This window comes from Gymnoscopelus microlampas (assembly GCF_963454915.1).
Source record: "Gymnoscopelus microlampas genome assembly, chromosome: 22".
Taxonomy (NCBI): domain Eukaryota; kingdom Metazoa; phylum Chordata; class Actinopteri; order Myctophiformes; family Myctophidae; genus Gymnoscopelus; species Gymnoscopelus microlampas.
In genome coordinates this window covers 34,513,546-34,536,045 of record NC_139959.1, presented here as the reverse complement: position 1 = coordinate 34,536,045, position 22,500 = coordinate 34,513,546, and the positions used below count along the sequence as shown (strand labels likewise).

The following is a 22,500-nucleotide window of genomic DNA, read 5'->3' as shown; positions in this document are numbered from 1 at the left end:
GTGTGTGTGTGTGTGTGTGTGTGTGTGTGTGTGTGTGTGTGTGTGTGTGTGTGTGTGTGTGTGTGTGTGTGTGCGTGCGTGTGCGTGTGCGTGTGTGTGTGTGTGAGCGCCTGTGCGTGTGGGACCACACCCGTGAGAACCATTGCTTTACATCATGACATAAGATGATGACATCACAGTGACGTCACAGTGACATCACAGTGGGTTGAGGATTCTGTGTGCGATTAATAATGTCTGATACACACACACACACACACACACACACACACACACACACACACACACACACACACACACACACACACACACACACACACACACACACACACACACACACACACACACACACACACAGTGTGTGATGAATAATGTCTGAGCCACTGTTTGACAAGCTGTTGAATAATTCGGAGTTCTGCTCTTAGACAGATTAGCTTCACCTTAAACCGCAAACCGCGCGAGCGCACGCGCGCGTGTGTGTGTATGTGTGTGTGTGTGTGTGTGTGTGTGTGTGTGTGTGTGTGTGTGTGTGTGAGAGAGACAAGGTGTCTAGGTCAGGTAGATCAAGTAGCAGCTTCCTGTCTCTGTTCCCTAATTACTGTGTCTATCCACACACACACACACACACACACACGCACGCACGCATGCACACACGCACGCACGAACGCACACATCTGTGACATGGATGGGTGAACTAGTTAAGTACAAATGGCATCATTAAAGGGTTAGAATTACACCTTCAGACTGCAGGAAGGGGATTACATCATAAAGGCTTATTTTGTGTGATCTTGAAATAAATTGTGGGGTAAAAAAAATGTAAACGTTTGAAACATAAATCTTGTCCGGGGGTCCCTCTGGCAAAAAGTGCAGATGATCAGATGGACGGAGATGGAGGTCCGTGAACAAATACATATTCATTTGGGGGTCCTGACATGAACATGTTTGAGAACCACTAACACTGTGGACCATGAAAAAAGTGATTAGCCACTGTTACACTGAAATCGGTGACCAATCCAAGTATGTGACTTATTAAATATACTTGTGTGTCCGTGTGCGTGTGTGCGTGTGAGCGCGCGCGCGTGCGTGCGTGCGTGCGTGCGTGCGTGCGTGCGTGCGTGCGTGCGTGCGTGCGTGCGTGCGTGCGTGCGTGCGTGCGTGCGTGCGTGCGTGCGTGTGTGTGTGTGTGTGTGTGTGTGTGTGTGCGTGTGTGTGCGTGTGTGTTAGGGCATTCACGAATCGTGATTTTTAGCACTCGACTTATTCAACCTAAAAGTACTCGAACATTTGATTATTCGACGGTGAAATATATATATTTTTTCATCCAATACAAACGAGCCTTTATCATTAAAATGCTGTGTTGCAAGCCTTGAAAACAATCAGCGATTAAAGGGTTAACTAATAGGGGGGCTGGGACAGCCAGCTGTGCGTTCTGATTGGTCTAAACCCAAATCAGCTGGTCCAGGCATAGCATAGCTACAATTGCACATTGCCTCACGGATGGACGCGTTGTGAGCTTGTAGATCTGCTATTTTCGGTACGACACTCTTCTACAACGAAGCATAGCATAACACGCGTTGCTGCTGCTCTGCTCTGATTTGCCACAGCTCTGGTTGAAAAGAAACGTAGCCAACTTATTAATTCAGTTCATTTAACTTGGAATAAGTCAGAAAATGATTGTTCAAGCCTATCCTATCTACAATATGTTCAACAACAACCACAGTTCCACCCTTCGGTCCGGTCGTTAAAATGCATCTTTCTGGCATGCGTGCTGCTGTTTCAGCACACCACTACCAACATTGAGTGAAGGCACAACGTCACATAGAGTATGAAATGATTTGACAACAATCAACCATGAATGGATTAGGAGAACTACCAACACCAGAGCTGAGAGCTCACAGCTGCTTGTCTGCTGTAGAGAAGCCCCTGCTAAAAAAAATAAAATCAACAAAATCAACAAAAAAATTAATCAAAATTAGAAAAATACTAATATTAAAAATAATAACTTTGATATTAGAATATTTGAATATTTGACTATTCTGTGAATGCCCGAGTGTGTGTGTGTGTGTGTGTGTGTGTGTGTGTGTGTGTGTGTGTGTGTGTGTGTGTGTGTGTGTGTGTGTGTGTGTGTGTGTGTGTGTGTGTGTGTGTGTGCAGGTGGTGGAGTACTTCAACGGGAAGTTGAAACATTGCAGACAGAAGCGTAACGACGCCAAAGCCATGAAACTGAAACGTCTCAGCAGCGTGAAGCCCAGCGAGGCTAACGACGCCGTTATAGGTAATACACACACACGCAGACACACACAAATATACATAATACATTTTATATACAATATGGTTATAAATGGTGCCAACCGTTCCGGCTGCCAGTTTAACCAGTGGTGGCGACACCACAATGTGGAAATACTCTACTGTTATAAGTACAAATACTTGAGTAAAAGTACACAACAGCCTAAAGGCACGGACTACAACCCACATAGACACATGGTAACAAATGCAAATACATAATGACACACAAACACGCACATGCACGCACGCACGCACATGCACGCACGCACGCACGCACGCACGCACGCACGCACGCACGCACGCACGCACGCACGCACGCACGCACACACACACACACACACACACACACACACACACACACACACACACACACACACACACACAGCCTATAGGTCAGTCAATATCAGTGGTTGTTACATAAGTCAGGTCAAGTCAATTGTTTGTCATAAAGTACGTTTAAAACACACACACAGTTGAACCAAAGTGCCACACAGCAGTGGGTCACGGTCCCATTTTGGGGCACAGGCCCATTGTATTTATGTGCCACAAGTAAAACATGTAATAAAAATAAGAAAAAAACTAACAAACATTTAAATATTCTCAAAAGATTTTCAGAAAGTTCAAAACATTAGTAAAATTTGTAATTTCACGAATAAGCTCACGTATCGTTTTCTCACTATTTTCTTTCTTTTTAATAGGGCTAAAGTGATTAATTAAAAATGTTTTTTTTTGCTGTAAAAGTTTGGACCTGTGACGTGACGTGCAGGCTGGAAGGGCAGAGGCTATTTCACAGAAAAAACGCACAATCACCATTTTTCTTCAGCTGGACTCACGGGACAGTAAGACGCACCTGGTCTGAGTGACCCAGGCTCTGAGTGACCCAGGCGCTGAGTGACCCAGGCTCTAAGTGACCCAGAAGAGGATTGAGGTCACAGGTGGCCTGGCAGTCCATTCAGGAATTTAACTACTTGAACTCCAGTGTCACGATTCTGGGGGGAAACCTTATCTCTCACACACACACACACACACACACACACACACACACGCCAAAAATAGCCAATCTAAGCTCACAACACGTCGCATTGCCATAGACTGTTGACATGAATATGGAAGTGGGTTGTGACGTCACCCATTGGTTTGTTCAGAATTTCCGGTCCCGAAAAGCAACCAGAAACAAATGCTATTGGCTGGACGGGCAGCGATCTTCACTATTAACCCATTAAGACCTGGAACGCATCTGTGTCACTTTAGCTTTCTTTGGCTATTCAAAAATAGCAGATATACAAGCTCATAGCACGGCACCGAGTGCCGCGCTATGAGCTTGTAGATCTGCTATTTTTGAAAAATCGTGACTTTTTTTTTATATTTTCTTTTTTCAAAAAAAAAAAAAAAGAATCGCCTCAGGTCTTAATGGGTTAAGTAGAGCCAGTAGAAGCCCTAGAAGCATACCCTACCTAATCATCAATTTTATAATTAATGGGGGCATATTTACAAAAATGCATATCATGATCATTTTTAAACTAGCGACTGAAAGCATAAAGTATTTTGGATTAGACAACTGAAATAGCATATAGTGGCCTGCGATAGCGGCCTGCGAATGGTGGCCTGCGATAGCGCCACCATGAGGCTGATTTGAAAAATGTAAAGTGGCATTTCTTCCTGTGAAAATGTGCATGCAAAATATCATGGAAATTGCATGCTGTGTTCATGATTTGAGGCATTTTGTTGAAAACAGAGTACTCCTGCAAACTTTTGAAGCCATTCTTATAGCCAATCAGGATGGAATATGAAAAATCTGAAAGACCTGTTTCGTTTAATGACTATAGAGATACTATGTACCGTCCGATTTGCATGATGTTTGGACACAATCTGTAGGAGTAATATATATATATATTTATTCTCTTGCAAAGATCTGCCTCCTGGTGGCGCTATAACAGGCCCATGTGAAACATCTGGGTCAGAGGTTCTACGCTGGCATCCAGGGAGTGTGTGTGCACAGTTTCACGTCGATCAGGCCAACGGTGGCAGTGATTAGCTGTCGACAGACGGACGGACACACACACACGCGGGCGGATTGACAGGGTGCAAAACATAGTTTTCGGCCTGGCGGAGACAATAATATACAATTTAATTTCTGCATTCACTAAGCGTCACTACGAACTGATGAGACATGTTGGCCTCATTAGATGCTCAGTTAAGGGAATCCTTTTTCAATTGCACACCAGCACAAACTCATGTGCACACACATGCATGCGCGGACACACACGCACACGTGCGCATGTGTGTGTGTCTGTGTGTCATGCCCTGCTGCTCCAACCAGTAGATCAATAGTGTTGATTGGCTAACATGACAACATGACCTGAACATAGCAGCCAATGACCTTGCTGCTCTGCCGCGGTCAATAAACCAATAGCCGGAACAACAAAGTATGTTACCATGACTACCTACAGTACCTACCTGTCTGTCTGTCTGTCTGTCTGTCTGTCTGTCTGTCTGCCTGCCTATTGGCATGAGAGCTATAACTTGTACGTGCGTGCATGTGTGTGCGTGCGTGTGTACGAGTGTGCATGTGTGTGCATGTGTGCGTGTGCGTGTGCGTGTGCGTGTGCGTGTGCGTGTGCGGGTGTGTGTCTGTGTGTGTGGGTGTGTGGGTGTGCAGTACTCCGGTCCCACCCAAGCCCCCGTTAGGCTAATTTAAGTAAAGTGAACCATTTAGTTAGGTCAGAGGAACACCCTCCTGGTCAAGAAAATCACGTGTGCACACACACACACACACACACACACACACACACACACACACACACACACACACACACACACACACACACACACACACACACACACACACACACACACACACACACACACACACACACACACACACACACACGCACGAGGTAACCTGGAAATCTAGAGGAGAAATGTAGAAGGAAGACAGAGAGAAAAATAGAATACAGACTCAACACGAGACAGAGAGAGAGAGATAGAGAGAGAGAGAGAGAGAGAGAGAGAGAGAGAGAGAGAGAGAGAGAGAGAGAGAGAGAGAGAGAGAGGGAGAGAGAGGGAGAAAGGGGGCCATGTAAAGAGTATGAGAGAATGAGGACAGGAAATCCTACACAGCGGGTGTGTGTGTGTGTGTGTGTGTGTGTGTGTGTGTGTGTGTGTGTGTGTGTGTGTGTGTGTGTGTGTGTGTGTGTGTGTGTGTGTGTGTGTGTGTGTGTGTGTGTGTGTGTGTGCGCGCATGTGCCTAAGTGTGCATGTGTATGTGTGTGCGTGCTCATAAGTGTGCGCATGGACACATATGTCTCTGTGTGAGTGTGCGTGTGTGCATGCTCGCACTGCGTGTGTTTTGTGCATGGAGGTGTGTGTGTGTGTGTGTGTGTGTGTGTGTGTGTGTGTGTGTGTGTGTGTGTGTGTGTGTGTGTGTGTGTGTGTGTGTGTGTGTGTGTGTGTTCGTGTTCATGTAGTGTTCATTTGTCATCACAGATGAAAACATCGAGTTCAGCTCCATCTGTTTACCTGCAGGTGTTCCACAGAGAACAATGAAACACAACACCGTACATTATACATTATATTACCACAACACAACACTGTACATTATACTACCACCATACACACTGTAAATGATTCTACCACAACACAACACTGTACATTATACTACTACCATACACACTGTACATCACTACCACTGTAAACTACTATCACAATATAACATTGTAAACTACAACAATGTATATTACCACCACAATACAACACTGTAGAGACTACACAAAAGCATAACACACCACTGGAAAAACTACAGCATCTATAATGCACCACTGTAACAAACTACAACCTCCAAACAACATTGTAAAAGAACTAACTACAACAATACAACACTGTAAACTACAACTACCATAATACACCACTGTTAAACTACATATCCCATAATATACCACTGTAAAACTACATATCACATAATACACCACCACAAAATTACATCTGCCACACTGTTAAACTACATCATGCATAATACACCACTGTTAAACTACATCTTCCCTAATGCACTACTGTTAAACTACATATCCCATGATACACCACCACAAAACTACATCTCCTATCTTAACACACCACTGTAAAACGAAAACAAACAAAAAACGGAAGTCTGACATCACCTAAGTTATCCCCTTGGATCACAGAGTTATTTTCTCCATTCTAAATCAATAGCCTTTGAATTTGGTGACGTTAGTTATCATTGTGTGTTACTATTTAGTTATTTTGATGAATGAGAACTGACAACGCTACAAGCCCCCAGAACGCAGAGGTTGCATTGAAGTGCATTGGACATGCTGGCCATTCATAGATACTGCAGCTTAAAACGGGCTGAGGCCACTGTCATGAACGAGCGAAAACGGTTTCGACCAATGGGCTCGACTCACGAGCTTGCGCACGGGGCTGCGTACTGAGATGACGCAAAGCGCGTCACCTCCGTGACACAAAACGCGCCACCTCTGTGACGCAAAAATGTATCACAGAAGCCCCAAATAAACCCCAGCCATCACATTTCCCAACCCGGGAAGAAGGGGTGATTTCTCCCCATGCGCTGGGTGAGCAACTCAATGCAAGTGGATGGGCGGGGATTTCCGGTGCGCTCTCTATTATTTTTTAACTCTATGGAAGTAACAAATCAAATCCAGTGCAACACAACGCTGATGGTATAGTGCCGTGATCCGGTCGCACGAGTAAAGGGAGTTGTAGTCTTAAGGTATTTTTTAAGCCTGAGAATTGCAGTCGATTTGTACAGTAGGTGACCTTTTTATTGTTCTTATACTCTTTGGATGAATTAGTACCTTTTCACCGTCGGTTGATGCTTCATAACCATTATGAGTAAAATCACCAGACTCATGTATTTATGGAACACAGTTCTTATATGAAGTGATGTTGAGAAAAAGTCTATGGATTTAGCCCGTGGCCAGTGACATGCACCCCCCCCCCCCCACACACACACACACACACACACATATGCACACATGCAGACGGGCGAGCCCCCGAAATAGCGAGAACACGCGCGGAACGAGGAGTAACGACGCGCTACCGAAAGAAAACTGTCAATTCAGCCGTCCTGCTCGCCTCACGCCAATCTGAACCAACCGAAATACACCATGTGTCTCTGACACACATACACGTGCGTGCGCACACGCACACACACGCACACGCACATCGCTTGTCTCTAATGGAGGCAGGTGCTGTGTGCGTGTGTGTGTGTGTGTGTGTGTGTGTGTGTGTGTGTGTGTGTGTGTGTGTGTGTGTGTGTGTGTGTGTGTGTGTGTGTGTGAGAGACAGATAAGGGATAGCACCCTCATCTCTACTTTATCTCCCGGCGAAAGCATGGATGCTTACGCAGGTGAGAGCACACACAAAGGTGCGCGCACACACGCACGCACGCACACACACACACACACACACACACACACACACACACACACACACACACACACACACACACACACACACACACACACACACACACACACACACACACATAGTGCGACATTAGACCGCTGGCTCCGAGGATTAAACCAAAATGTGAGTCCACACAGCGCACGTCAGGGTACACGTCACCCCGCCAGGAGAGTGCACGTCGCCCCCCCGCTGCCGGAGGGCACGTGACAAACACTGAACCAACGGAAAAGTATCAACAAAGAGCTTTGAGACTAAACAACGACGACAGTTTCCTGAAAAAATAACAGTTTTGGACATACAAGGTTTCCATTGCGGAGGCGTGATGTGAAGTCATCGGACGTAGCAGCTAAAACGTGTCCTAAATCTGTCCTTTCGCCCCAGCTGTGTTGATCTGACAACAACAACATTGAGCTAACAAGGACGTTGCCGTGGTTCTGCGGCGCTGCTTGTTGGGTTTGGAAGGTTCTCGAACAATGTCAAGAACGAGTGGTCTAAAGTAACTAGTACATTTACTCACATACTTAGGTACACTTTTGAGGATTTTTTACTTTACTGGATTATTTCCCACTTGCAGTACTTTTACTTCTACTCCACTACATCTCAGAGGTAAATATTATACTTTTACTCCACTACTGTACAACTATTTGAAAACTTTACTTACTAGTTACTTTGCATATATAAATGATTCTATTATAAAACATACATTAACCACTTTAGCCCTATTTTATACATAGGCGTTTTGAAAATAGCAGATCTACAAGCTCACAACGCGTCGCGATGCGATACGTTGTGAGCTTGTAGATCTGCTATTTTCAAACATTTGTGTACTTTTACTTTTGGTACTTTAAGTATATTTCGATGCCAACGCGTGTGTACTTTTACTCAAGTAACACAGGCCTTTTACTTGTAACAGAGTACTTCTACATTGTGGTATTGATACCTTTACTTGATTAAAACATTTCAGTACTTTTTCCACCACTGTCAAGGACCACCCCAATGGTGTGTATTTGGCCGTGTGTGTGTGTGTGTGTGTGTGTGTGTGTGTGTGTGTGTGCGTGCGTGCGTGCGTGCGTGCGTGCGTGCGTGCGTGCGTGCGTGCGTGCGTGCGTGCGTGCGTGCGTGCGTGCGTGTGTTTGTGGGACAGGTTTGACTTCCGTGTCTGAAGCACTAGGATAATGCTCCATTTTTGGGGGCCCAGGGGGCCCAGGCGGCCCCGAGGTGGGGCCTCTCGTTATCACCTGGTGATCGTCCAAAGTATGGAGGCTAACTGCAAATAATAGAGAGGAGAGAGAACAAAATATCCTCAGGCCTGAACTTGACTCCCTGCCTAAAACCATTACCGTGGAGGGGAGGGGAGGGGAGGGGAGGGGAGGGGACGGGAGGAGAGGAGAGGAGAGGAGAAGAGAGGAAAGGAGAGGAGAGGAGAGGAGAGGAGAAAAACTCGGTAGAACCTCTCAAATGGCCCTTTACGGTTGTGTAACTCTGAGAGTGTACAAATGGAACCAAATGGACCCGACCCGTAAGGGTCCATTTGGTTCCATTTGTACACTCTCAGAGTTATGGGGGTCTTGGAGGGTCTCAGAGTTACATATGGGGGTCTTGGAAAAATCTGAGAACCACTGTGCTACACTAAAATGGAACAGAGCCTTCATTAGTAGCATTGGTAACACCTGTGAAGGAAGTGATAATATGGCTGCTGTGCATAGAGCCTATCACAAGCTTTATCATCAATTGTAATAATGAATGGGAACATCATTTACACAAATACATGTCATGCTGTGTGAAAGAAGACTCGGAACTAGCGATTAAAAACCAAAAACGTCTTTTTGAAAAGGTCAAGTCACCATTGACTTCAATGGAATGAATATTCTCTTGCAGCCGGAGGGGAAACGGCGCCACCTTCTCTTCATTAATGAGAACTGCAGCGTTTTCATGACTTCCGTATTGGCTCCATTTGGCAGAGTGAATGCTTTGTCTCCTGGGATTAATATGTGAGTGAAAGGTGTGTCTCTCACCACCAGGTTCCCCATGACCATGACCAACATGAAGATGCTCCATGCAGTCCCACTAGGTCTCTATCCAATTTGTATTTGTTTTTATTTTTTCATTTTGTATTCAGTTTTCCATTTTTGTTTTCATTTTTGTATTTTTTTAAATTTTCATTGTTCATTTGCATTTTTTGTATTTTTTTTCTTTGTATTATTTTCATTTTTGTATTTGAATTTTTTCAATTGTCATTTTTTTATTTGTATTTTTTTCATTTTTGTATTTGTATTTTTTTCAATTTTAATTTTTTATTTGTATTTTTTCATTGTTTTATTTGATTTTTTTTTCATTTTTTTTATTAGATTTTTTTCATTTTTATTGATTTATTTTCTTTCATCTACTTATTTTTTAAAATGTATTAATTTATACATTTAACATGAAATAAGTTTTGACATGGACTTTGTTACAGTGTGTGTGTGTAAATGCAACACTCCACCGCACCGATTTAGTCCTGACTGACTCGGCGGCAGGAAGCTGCCGACAACTTGTTTTCGGATAACGTTGTTCCGTCAGATCCGGGCCTCTATCAACCCGACTATGAGAAACAGCAGGTTCAGTCTTTGGGCCGACTGGTAGAGCCATGGGGTAGTGAAGAGGGGGGGAGAGAGGGGGGTAAAGTTTTGGTCGGAACTGGCTTCGGTGTTGCCAGATTCTGTGAGTGAAACAAGCGACCAGGTCTACGATAACAAGCCTAAAAGAAGCGACCATGTTTCACCACTTGAGCCCTATTATATCAGCTATTTTCAAAGATAATCTTGAAAGCCAGCCCAAATAAGCAACTACACTTCAGAAACAAGCCCAAACAAAAGAAACCTGTAAACTGCATATTTACATGCAACTTTACAGGACAACAAGCCCAAAGTCGCCTATAATAAGCAGACCTGGCAACACTGGCAAAATCTTGCAGGGCAGATCTGCCAGCTCTAAGGCATTAGCACAACAATGTGCAGATCGGCCGACTGCTTATGCTGAACTAAATGCCAACTTTTGCCAACAGAGTACCAGTCTGTTGCAGTCTGTTGTAGTCTGAAGTAGTCTGTTTGTTTGGTACAGGGACGTCACAGGCTCTCAGAAGGTGGGGTGGGGTGGACTTTCGGTGGACTATACCCCTTATTTTACACTTTGGCTATTTTTGAAAAAGCGTGAAAAACATTTGTAAATCTGTCAAATGTAAAACAAATTCTGTATTTTCAAAATTTTGCGTTTTTTGGGCGGATTTTGTTAGTTTTTTTTTTTTCGTGTTTTGGTTACTTTATCTCGGTTTTAGGGTTAGGGTTAGGTTATTGAATTCTTATTTTTTCCTGATTTTCCTGATTTATTATCACAAAAAAAATGAATGGCCGTGACACCCCTGGTTTGGTGGAGAGTCACCTCAACACAAAAATGAAAAAGAAAGCGTGTACTCACCACCAGGTTGCCGATGACCATGACCAGCATGAAGACCAGGATGCACAGGGGCTGACCGGCCACCTCCATGCAGTCCCACATGGTCTCTATCCACTCCCCGCACAGGACCCGGAACACGATGAGGAAGCTGTGGAAGAAGTCTTTCATGTGCCACCTGGGGAGGACACAGTCCTTGGAGATCTTACACACACAGTCCTGATGGAGAGAGAGAGAGAGAGAGAGAGAGAGAGAGAGAGAGAGAGAGAGAGAGAGAGAGAGAGAGAGAGAGACACACACACACACACACACACACACACACACACACACACACACACACACACACACACACACACACACACACACACACACACACACACAGGTTTGTTTTACTATACTTGTGAGGACATCAACACTTTAGGACAGCGACTTTATGAATGTCATTAAAAAAAAAAAAATGCCATTTTTAACCGTAAGCCTAAAGCCGAAAAATAGCCGATCTACAAGCTCACAAAGCGTCGCGCTGCGACGCTTTGTGAGCTTGTAGATCGGCTATTTTTCGGTGCATGACACTGGCGCGCAACTAGTATAAATCATGTTTAACTCTAATTCCAATCCCTAAACCTACCCTCTAAATGTCTAATCCTAACCTGAATGTTTTACTAATTGTTAACGTATCTCTAAAAAAAAAGACAGACAGACAGACAGAAACAAATATTAAATGTTAATTTGCTAAATGATCGATCAATGTTTTGCATAAGAGCAGAGTTGGACTGCTGCCAAATTAAAGCACAACACGCCATATACATATTAACCCTCCACGCTGTAAAGCCACAATCAATGGCTTTCACGTTGTAGCTGGGTGTACATTTAACTGTAAGATTCTAACCCGGGACTCCCATATGGGAATATATACGGCTCTATTAGCTCAATCCTAAAAAATCCAGCACTTGCGCAGGAGGAGACCGGGTTCAAATCCGGGGTAGAAGAGGAAAGTTACGTAGTGCAGCTTTATAAGTCCCGGATTGCAGCTTTAATTGATTAAAGATTATGCATAAAGAAAATAAATGCCTCGGTGTGTTTCATTGATTTCAGAAAAGCCTTCCATTCCATCTGTACAGGCGAATTGGAGGGGGGGGGGCGCACATATGATTTGATTGAGGACATGTGTACGAAAATCCTATGTTCTATAACAGGGGTCTTCAACCTTTTCAGCCCAAGGACCCCTTAGCTGAGAGAGAGAAGAAGCAGGGACCCCCTACTCTATACTGTATAAAATTGTGTTTCAGATGAACCTTTTTTTTTTACTTAGTCTGCTCTTTTTTCCCTCTACACCTATACCTCTCACAACGCCTCGCAGCGCGAGGCGTTGTGAGCTTGTAGAGCTGCTATTTTTGGCTAAAGTTCTCCTTAGAATAGGGATGCATAGGGTTCAAGTGGTTAATGCGAAAAAAATAAATCATATCACACAAAGATTTGGCGGACCCCCTGTAGTAACGCTGAGGACCCCCTAGGGGTCCCGGACCCCCTGTTGAAGACCCCTGTTCTATAATGAATTGTGCAACAGACAGACAACCAGGGCCAGGCAGTGAGCCAGGGGCTTAAATCTAAGTCCAATTCCATTTCATCTACACAGCAAATATCAATGTATAATCTAGAGCAGTGTTCTCAAACTGAAGACACAAAAGAGAAATGTGATGTCTCCCTGCATGGGACCCAAACTAGTGAAAATAGCAGATCTGTATAAGCCGTGTCTACAAATGGGCCTGTGACCCACAAAATGGGTCCTGACCCACTGTTTGTAAATCTCGGATTGACGCTATTTCCGTATTCCGGGTGTGTTACAGTGAAAATGGTCACTGCGAGTGTTGAAGAACAGTGTGATCCTTTATAAAATGTCTGTTTACGTCCGTGGCAGAATTGGTAATTTGAAAGAATTACGTTAATTACGTCCTTGGCAGTGAATGAGTTAAAACCAGGTAAGCATCTGTGTCATTTTACATTTTAGCTATATATACTGTATATATTTAGCAACATACTTTTTTTTCAGAAAACTCTTAGGATGTATGACAGTGGTTTAGAACAGTGGGTCTCAAAAATAGCAGATATACAAGCTCACAGCGCGTCACAATACCACACAATACAATATATCTGCTATTTTTGAAAAATCTTTGAAAGTTTTTGAAAAACTTTGAATAATTTCAATTTTTTTTAACACAAATCTTCTCTTCTGGGGGTCTCTGGCACAAAACATTTTCAGATGGGGGTCCACGGCCAAATACATATCAATGTGGCGGTCCTGTCGGCACGGACAAGTTTGAGAACTACCGATTTAAAAGGTGTTTGTAGAATCGGCCTCAGGTCTCAATGGGTTAAGCCAATGCTCAGGTGCACAGACCCCCTGGCATGAGGGGGCCGCAAATAGGCCAACTGCAAAATAAATAAACATCTGTCTGGGATGGAACAGTTTTGGGGAACCCCAGGCTGTACCAGGTCACTTCTCCTGATCCTGAACTGACACTCCCCCTCACCAGTGTTTATGTTGTCAACTAAAACTATGAATGTTCGTCGTCTGAGGATAACTAAATAAAAAGCGAAGCCTTGATGACAAAGACTAAATATATTGACAATTTCGTCAACAATTTAAAAACCAGACTAAAACTATAGGAAGGGACTATAGTGGAGAAGAGATCCAGCAGAACTGAGATAAGTCATTTTATTCCGATCTACAAGCTCACAACGCGTCTGTGAGCTTGTAGATCGGCTATTAAAATCAGGCATTGTGATGCCAGCAAGGCTCGCCAAAAAAACATTGCACAACCCTAACCCTAGTTGACTAAAACTAAAGGTGGGAAAAGTACCCAAATGTTTTACTTAAGTAAAAGTATCAATACTGCAATGTAGAAGTACTTCGTTACAAGTAAAAGTCCGGAATTCAAAATTCTACTTGAGTAAAAGCACAAAAGTATTGGCATCAAAATGTACTTAAAGTACCAAAAGTAAAAGTATTAAAATGTTTGAAAATAGCAGATCTACAAGCTCACAACGCGCCGCGATGCGACGCACTGTGAGCTTGTAGACCGGCTATTTTCAAAACAGCCTAGGTATAAAACAGAGCTTAAGTGGTTAATGCATGTTTTATAATGTAATAATGTATATCTGCAAAGTAACTAGTAACTCAAAATATCAAATCATTGTAGTAGAGTACAATATTTCCCTCTGATATGGAGTAGAAGTAAAAGTTTAGACAATTGGAAACACTCCAGTAAAGTAAAAGTACCTCAAAATTGTACTTAAGTACAGTACTTACTCAACACCACTGACTAAAAGTAGACTAACACTAAAACGTTGCGGGTGACTAAAATATGACAGAAACTAATGGAATGGAATTTCATTCAAAAGATTATGACTAAAACTACACTATCAACATTTTGCTGTCAAAATTAACACTGCTTCACCTCACCCCAAACTGACGATGTAACCTCCCCCAGTACTAGAACAATGTCAGTATCCAGAGAGCAGGTACAGCTCTTGCCTCGGCACCACAAATAGACCTCTCCTCTGCCTGTGTCGGCAGCGTACGTGTTAATAAAGACCCACTCTCTATTCTTAACCCATTCAAACCTGAGGCCGACTCTACAAAATGTCTTCCAAAGCAGTGGTTCTCAAACAGTTTCATGTCAAGGACCCCCAAAATGACATGTATTTGGCCGCAAAGGTTTGAGTTACAAATGTTCGCTTTAGAAATATATATTCAAAGATTTGCACACGTTTTCAAGAAAAAAAAGCAGATCTACAAGCTCATAGCGCGGCACTTGGTGCCACACTATGAGCTTATACATCTATTACAGCTATTTTCGAAGAGTCAAAGTATAAAATATGGTTAAAGTGTTTAAAATGATTGTGAAGCTATATTAACTAGTTTTGCTAGGGACCCCCCTCGTATCCAACCAAGGACCCCTGGGGGTCCCCGGACCCCACTTTGAGAAGTTGTTCCAAAGACTAACCGCTTTCTGAAAAACCTATGCTGCTATATCAGTGGTGCTCAAAACTCAACAAGATTTGAGTTAAAAAATGTTTGCATTGAAAATATATATATATTCAAAGATTTGCACAAATGTACCAATGTTTAAAACAAATTGCAGATCTACAAGCTCATAGCACAAAGTCACACGCTTGAAAATCTGCTATTTTTGAATAGCCAACCAATGCTATGCTATGCTAACCAATGCTATGCTATATAGCTAAAATGTAAAATGACAGAGATGCTTTCCCGGTTTCAATGGTTTAATGTAGCCTGTCTCTGTGTGAGAGCAGGTTAAGTGAACAGGACAGCGAGTCCTGCTCTAACATTGCCGCCATGACTCATCATCACCGACTGTCCCTTGTAAGAATATATACCCTAGAACATTTACATTGCTCTGTTTTATATATTCAATATACAGTACGAGTCCCTTTTTCACCCCATCTCTGGTGCAAGGCTATTACGCTGGCGCTAAAGTTTATGTAGCTAGCGACAACTACCATTGAAAACAAACAAACAAAAACGCGCCACCCGAGCTCCCACCTGCCCACCGTGACATCTCCATTCTGAGCTGTTATAGGCAGTGGAGGAAAACGTACTCAAATGTTTTACTTAAGTCAAAGTATCAATACTGCAATGTAGAAGTACTCTGTTACAAGTAGAGGTCTGGAATTAAAAATATACATGTAAAAATCCGGAATAGAAAAATTACTTGAGTAAAAGTGCAAACGTATTGCAACGTATCGTAAAAGTGCAAACGAGAAAATTGATTGGTCAAATGTACTCAGTGGCTCCTCGGCTGAGGAGTCTTGGACTGGTTTCAAAACTGCGTTTGTGTCTGTTATTGATAGCCTAGCGCCCAAGAAGGTGGTGAGAGTCAGAGCCCGTACACAACCCTGGATGAAGGGAGACATCCTAAATGCCATCAAACTCAGAAACAAATTGTACTCTGAGTTCAGGAAATGCAAAAATTTGCAACTACTTGAAAGATGCAGAAATCAACGAAATGTAGTAAACAAATTGGTCAAAACTGCCAAAAAGAATTTCTTAAATGAAAGCATTGAGGCAAACAAAAGCCACCCACAAAAGCTGTGGGAAGCGCTACAGAAATTGGGCTGCAACAACAAAATTCAAACCAAAACTACAAACATCTGCATTATTTCAAGTGGCGTGCTCATTACTGACAAGCAAGCGGTAGCGAACTGTTTTAACAGCTTTTTTACCACCATTGCAACCCAGTTGGTAAACAAACTTCCTCAGCATTCAGGTTTGTACGGCTCTGACCACATCCATTGCTTACTATGACAAACTAGGGGCTAAAAAAGACTCATTCTCATTCAAACCAGTAAATGCTGATGATGTGCAGAAAAGACTTTTAGCCCTCCAGCCGAACAAGGCCACCGGCCTTGACAATATCCCCACCAGATTCCTCAGAGACGCAGCTACTGCTATTGCCCCCATAGTAGCCCGAATCACAAACCTATCCATCAGCCAGTGTCACGTCCCACAGGATTTCAAATTGGCAAGAGTTATCCCTCTGCATAAAAAAGGAAGCACATTAGAACCTGGCAACTATAGGCCTGTTTCCATCCTTTGTTCCATCTCAAAGGTTGTAGAGCGAATAATTCAAGAACAAATCAACAGCTACCTCAGCGAGCATAAACTGTTGTTTGAATTCCAATCGGGCTTCAGAACCTCCCATTCCACTGACACATGCCTGCTGTATTTGACCGACTACATCAAGCGTGAGGTAGACGCGGGCAAATACTGCGGCATGGTCATGTTGGACCTCCAAAAAGCGTTCGACACTGTAAACCATTCAATTTTACTTGATAAGCTGAGGGCGATTGGTTTTGACTGCACATCACTAAACTGGATGAGATCCTACCTGGAGGGAAGAGAACAAGTGGTTGACATCAACGGAACCATGTCCTCTTCCCTCCCGGTGAGCTGTGGGGTTCCTCAGGGCAGCATTCTAGGGCGTTACTGTTCCTTTTATACATTAACGACATGAATGCTGCCTGTAACTGCAAATTGTTCCTGTTCGCTGATGACTCGGCACTCCTGATCTCGGGAGAGGACAAGCTGCAAGTTGAGGAGGCGCTCAGCTCCGAACTCTCAAAAATCCGTACTTGGCTTACTGATAACAAACTGTCACTACACCTTGGGAAAACTGAATCCATTCTCTTTGGGACCAAACATTCCCTCAGACAGATGGATGTAAATGATTTCAAGGTCAAAGTCGATGGCACAATTATCTCTAGCAAAGAAGAGATTACCTATTTGGGTTGTATTCTTGACAAATACCTGTCAGGTGAAAGCATGGGGACAAAGGTGGTCAAAATAGTAAACCAGAGAACCAAATTTATGGGCAGAGTTTCCTCTTTTGTCAACCCTCAGGCCCTCAGGACCCTCTCAGGGGCCCTGATTCAACCACATTTTGACTATGCTAGCACCTCCTGGTACTCCAACACCTCAGTGTCACTGAAGACTAAGCTTCAAACCTCCCAAAACAAACTGATTCGGCTACTCCTCGGATTGGGGCCCATGACCCACCTTTCTCCCACCCATTTTGCCAGCCTAGGCTGGCTCAGGGTGGAAGACAGGGTTAAACAACTAAAAATGGGAATGGCCTTCAAAATTGTAAATGAAAATTTGCCCGATTTGCCCCCTATTCCCGCATATCTGAGTAAATACCTCCAAAAGGTTAGTGACACCCACAGTCACAATACCAGAGGGAGTGCAAACAACAATTTGGTACCACCCACCCATAAAACAAACATGGGCAAATTCTCCTTCTACAGCACTGCCACCCAGGTTTGGAATGGTCTAACCCCATCCCTCAAAAAATGCAGTTCGCTGGGCTCATTTAAAAGAGCCTTAAAAAATCACCTTTCAGGAGGCCAAAAGAGGAGGTAGTACCATTTTCTATCTTTCCCCCCTTTTTTATTCCATTGGTTGTACATAGTGTTGTATATATATATATATATATATATATATATATATATATATATATATATATATATATATATATATATATGTGTGTGTATATATATATATATATATATATATTTTTTTTTTTTTGCTGTTATATTTTTTATTTCTTTGTGTAATGATATTCGAACTGTGGTGCCACTATATATGTCTATGAATTGAATACCAAGGCCCTCATTGGAAACAAGTCCGCAAGGACTTTTATGAACGGACCTGTTAGACAAAGTATTTTAAATGTAAATGTGTTGTTTTACATTCTTTTGCCTAATAAAATATTCAATCAATCAATCAATATTGGTGTCAAAATGTACTTAAAGTACCAAAAGTAAAAGCACTAAAATGTTTGAAAATAGCAGATCTACAAGCTCACAACGCGTCGCGATGCAACGCGTTGTGAGCTTGTAGATCAGCTATTTTCAAATAGCCTAGCCCTAGGTATAGGCTAAAGTGGTTAATGTATGTTTTATAATGCAATAATTCATATCCGTAAGGTAACTACTAACTAAAGTTTTCAAATAATTGTAGTGGAGTAAAAGTACAATATTTGCCTCTGAGATGTAGTGGAGTAGAAGTAAAAATATAGACAACTAGAGTTTCGGGGGGCTACGCCCCCCTCAACCCCAGCCGCGCACGGGGCCCAGCGTGGCCGCGTGTATATTGGGGGACCCAAATCGCCGGAGTAAAACTGTGGAAAAGTTTTTTTGAAAAAGGAAAAAATTAGAAGAAATAATATTTTTTATGTTTCAGGGGGTCCACAGGGGGTCCGCGGACCCCCTGCTGGTCCACTGACCCCCTGTGGAGTGTTGGGACGCGCGGGGACACCCCTGGAACATTGCGGACCCCTACGGTGTTTTTTTTTTTGTCATGAAGGTGGTTGCTTGTTTCTGGCGCTTGTTTTTAGAGAACCTGGCATGCCTGGCAACCCGACTGACATGACTGACGTATCCTTGGTATTTGTACTTCCGGGTTGCATAATGATGACATCACTGTCGAGTCCTTTGGTGTCATGAACCTAGAACGGTTTGTTTACCACATTAGCCTGGGCAACGTGCTGTGCTGTGGCCGTCGCTGTTTGTTTGTGTGTTTGGGATGAACATGGCACGTGAAGGACGGACATATTGTGATCGAGACATGAGTGAAGTGAAAGTAACGGCCTGGGTGGAACAAAGGAGGTACGTAAGAAGGGGGGGGGGGTTGAAGCAAAGGAGCTGCGTGTGTGGTGTTGTGGAGGAGATGGGCAGAGTGCAATGGCGGCCGCTCGTGTTGTTTCGGCGAAACCCGTCGGCGTTCGGTGTCGGTGGTGTGCACGGTAAACGGTACGAAAGTGATTCACCTTCCGTTTTGTCCGACATTTGGTGAGTAGAATTAATTATGTTGCGCGGTGGAAAAGGTGTAGTGAGCAATGAGATGTCCCCTACGCGACGCGTAAATTCAGCGCGGCCGCCGTGGCGAGTCAGTTGGCGACATGTGGTCTGGCGGTGCGTTGTTTATTCGATAACAGAGCTGTGGGGTGTCCTCACCGAGGGTGCGGAAGTCGGTCGCCATTTATATAGTTAGATTGGAAATACTATCTCAGTATCTAAGTAAAAGTATCTCAAATTTGTACTTAAGTACAATATTTGAGTAAATGTACTTAGTTACTTTACACCACTGGTTATAGGTCAACCATTCTCAAACATTTCCATGTCAAATGAATTAATGAATTAATTTGTATTTGGCCGCGGACCGGACCCCCGTCTGAAAACGTTTGGTGCCGGGGACCCCCATGCAATATCGGTATTGTTAATGTTTTTTTTTACATACAGAGAAAATACAATAAAAAAAGAAAAATAGCCGATGTATCGATGTATTAAAGCAGTTAAACTGATTATGACGCTATATCGACTTAATTTAAGTTAATATAGCTTATAGGACCCCCTGGAACCCCCTCAAGGACCCCCGAGGGCCCCCCGGACCGCAGCTTGAGAAGCAGTGCCATAGGGTGACATAGTTTCCCAAACAGAAGTGTCCCATTTGCTCCTCTGGGGGGTGTCTGTCTGCTGGTCTTATTAGCACACATCTGAAGAAGACATTTCGCTGAGTCAGTCGGGGACACTCTGTGCTTCCTCTCAGGAGATCATGGCTCCAGGTCTGCCTCAGTCTCCCACACACACACACACACACACACACACACACACACACACACACACACACACACACACACACACACACACACACACACACACACACACACACACACACACACACACACACACACACACACACACACCATCATCATGACTCATGAAAAAAACACCCAGCGGTGGAAAGTAACTCCAGTACAATTTCGAGGTACTCGTACTGTTTTTACTTGAGTGTTTCTTCTGTATTGCGATGCTGAATACATCTACTCGGCTATAAGTCAGAGGAACATATTGTCCTTTTTACTTCACTACTTATTTGAAAACTTTAGTTGCTAGCTACGTTGTAGATGTAGATTATTGAAACATGCGTTAACCACTTAAGCCTGTCAAAGCCAGTTTAACCTAGCCTGGTTACAAACCATAGACTCCGCCCACTCTCTGAGTGGACTGCCTCTTGGTCTGGTGTTGAAATGTGAGCCTAGGATATCTTCGATACCCCCCAGTACCGTCCAATGAGAGTCGGAGGTGGGGGTGGGTCTAACGACAATCAGCGAATATCTGCTAAAACAAGCTGTGCGATGACGTCAGATGTAGGCGGATCCGTGGATCTCTTGTGATTGGTTTAGGGAAATTTCAATCCCCTCCCACTTGCAGTCGTCGACACTGCAGCCAATTTCAGACTGAAGCTCCACACAGCTTCAGGCTGATAATCAGGCTAAGTTTAACCGCTTTAAAGGTCTGGTGAAATGAAAAATATGTTTTTCACACTTCTGTCATCATATGGGCATACCTAACAACGTTTTTTGTGTGTATTTTTATATCAAAAGTCCCTAAAAAGCCAATCTTAATTACTTCCTGTGAACAAAAACGTGATGACATAGATCAACTTTCATGAATATAAATGAATCTTGATTTCGTTCACCTGTGTGATTCCCATACCTGCACGTTCCTCCAAACACAGCTGATTTTAATTACACAACTACACCGTTCTGAATCTCATTCAAGATGACATCCAGACGGTGTATTACTCATTGTAAATTTAATCTGCACACTAAAATATGAATCTGAAAACATTTTAGGTTAGAAATAAGCAACTTGGTAACAAACATTCTGCACAGTGGCCGTCTCTCTCTCCCTTGGCCAGCGTGATGATTCATCTGCCCCTAACACACACATGCAGACTCACATTTCTTTGAAACTTTGCAGTAATGTAGAGGGTCATTCCAAATATCACTGAAACCAATTTTACTCCAAATGGCCAAAGGGGGGCGCAATAGCAATTTTTTGAACATGCAAACCTTAAACAGGCAAAAGTCATGCCTCGTTTGGCCGACAGCCATGAAACTTGCTTGCACTTGTGCCTTGACTCATGAGGAACACATCTATCACTTTGACCGGTAAGCTCCGCCCTTAGATTGTCCGCCATATTGAGCAGTTTTAAAAACACTTAAACCCAGGATTTCTGAGCAACTTGCGTGTTCATTGTGAAAATAGCCGATCTACAATCTCACAGCTTTTCAGATAGCAATGTTTTGTGAGCTTGTAGATCGACTACTTTCACTAGTTTCTGTTCCGAGGAGACGTAGAATTTCTCTATCCGTAGATGGTTAGGGAACCAGTGATCTAGAGTAGTTAGCAAAACAGAGGCTTGGTTCATCAGGACGGAACGACTTATATATATATCAACAGACACTACTAGGGCTACCATATCTCTAGCTCAATGAGAAGAAAGGCAGCCTGTGAGTCCGGAGGTTGCTGGTTTGATCCCTGTCCCCGATGACGTGTTGAGATGATCGTGATTTGGCATTCTTAGGTTTATGCATAGTGTTTCTTGAGGTTAGGGGTAGGCATTGTTTTACTGAGGTTAGGGTTAGTAAGGGTGGGTGAGAGGTGGCATTGCAAAAAACATGACCTTGTTAAGCTCAGTCTTCTATGTTTCTATGGCTTATTGTGCATATTACTTATAGTTTCTTCTCTCTGCAATCCCTGGCCCCGTGTTATCGCTGCTTGCAGCTATATTTGTTCTTGTTTTTTTTCTCCCCCAGGATAAAAGTAACTGATAGTCATTTTGTTTCAGAATAAAAGTAGCTGGTATTTCAGAATAAAAGTAGCTGGTATTTCAGAATAAAAGTAGCTGGTATTTCAGAATAAAAGTGGCTGGTATTTCAGAATAAAAGTACCTGGTAGTTCTTCCCAAAGAGCTGC

General features: G+C 43.2%; 1 protein-coding gene across 1 annotated transcript in view; it reads right to left on the bottom strand.

Moving 5' to 3' along the window:
- LOC311039039 (sodium channel protein type 3 subunit alpha-like) overlaps positions 1–22,500 on the bottom strand; it is a gene marked incomplete at both ends in the record, with an annotated part of 157,229 nt that overhangs the window by 51,789 nt on the left and 82,940 nt on the right. The window contains 2 exons of the mRNA XM_084048681.1: positions 11,179–11,373; positions 22,476–22,500. The exon at positions 22,476–22,500 is cut by the window's right edge and continues 137 nt beyond it. Of these exons, the coding sequence (XP_083904807.1) occupies positions 11,179–11,373; positions 22,476–22,500 (220 nt within the window). The remainder of the gene's footprint in view (positions 1–11,178; positions 11,374–22,475) is intronic.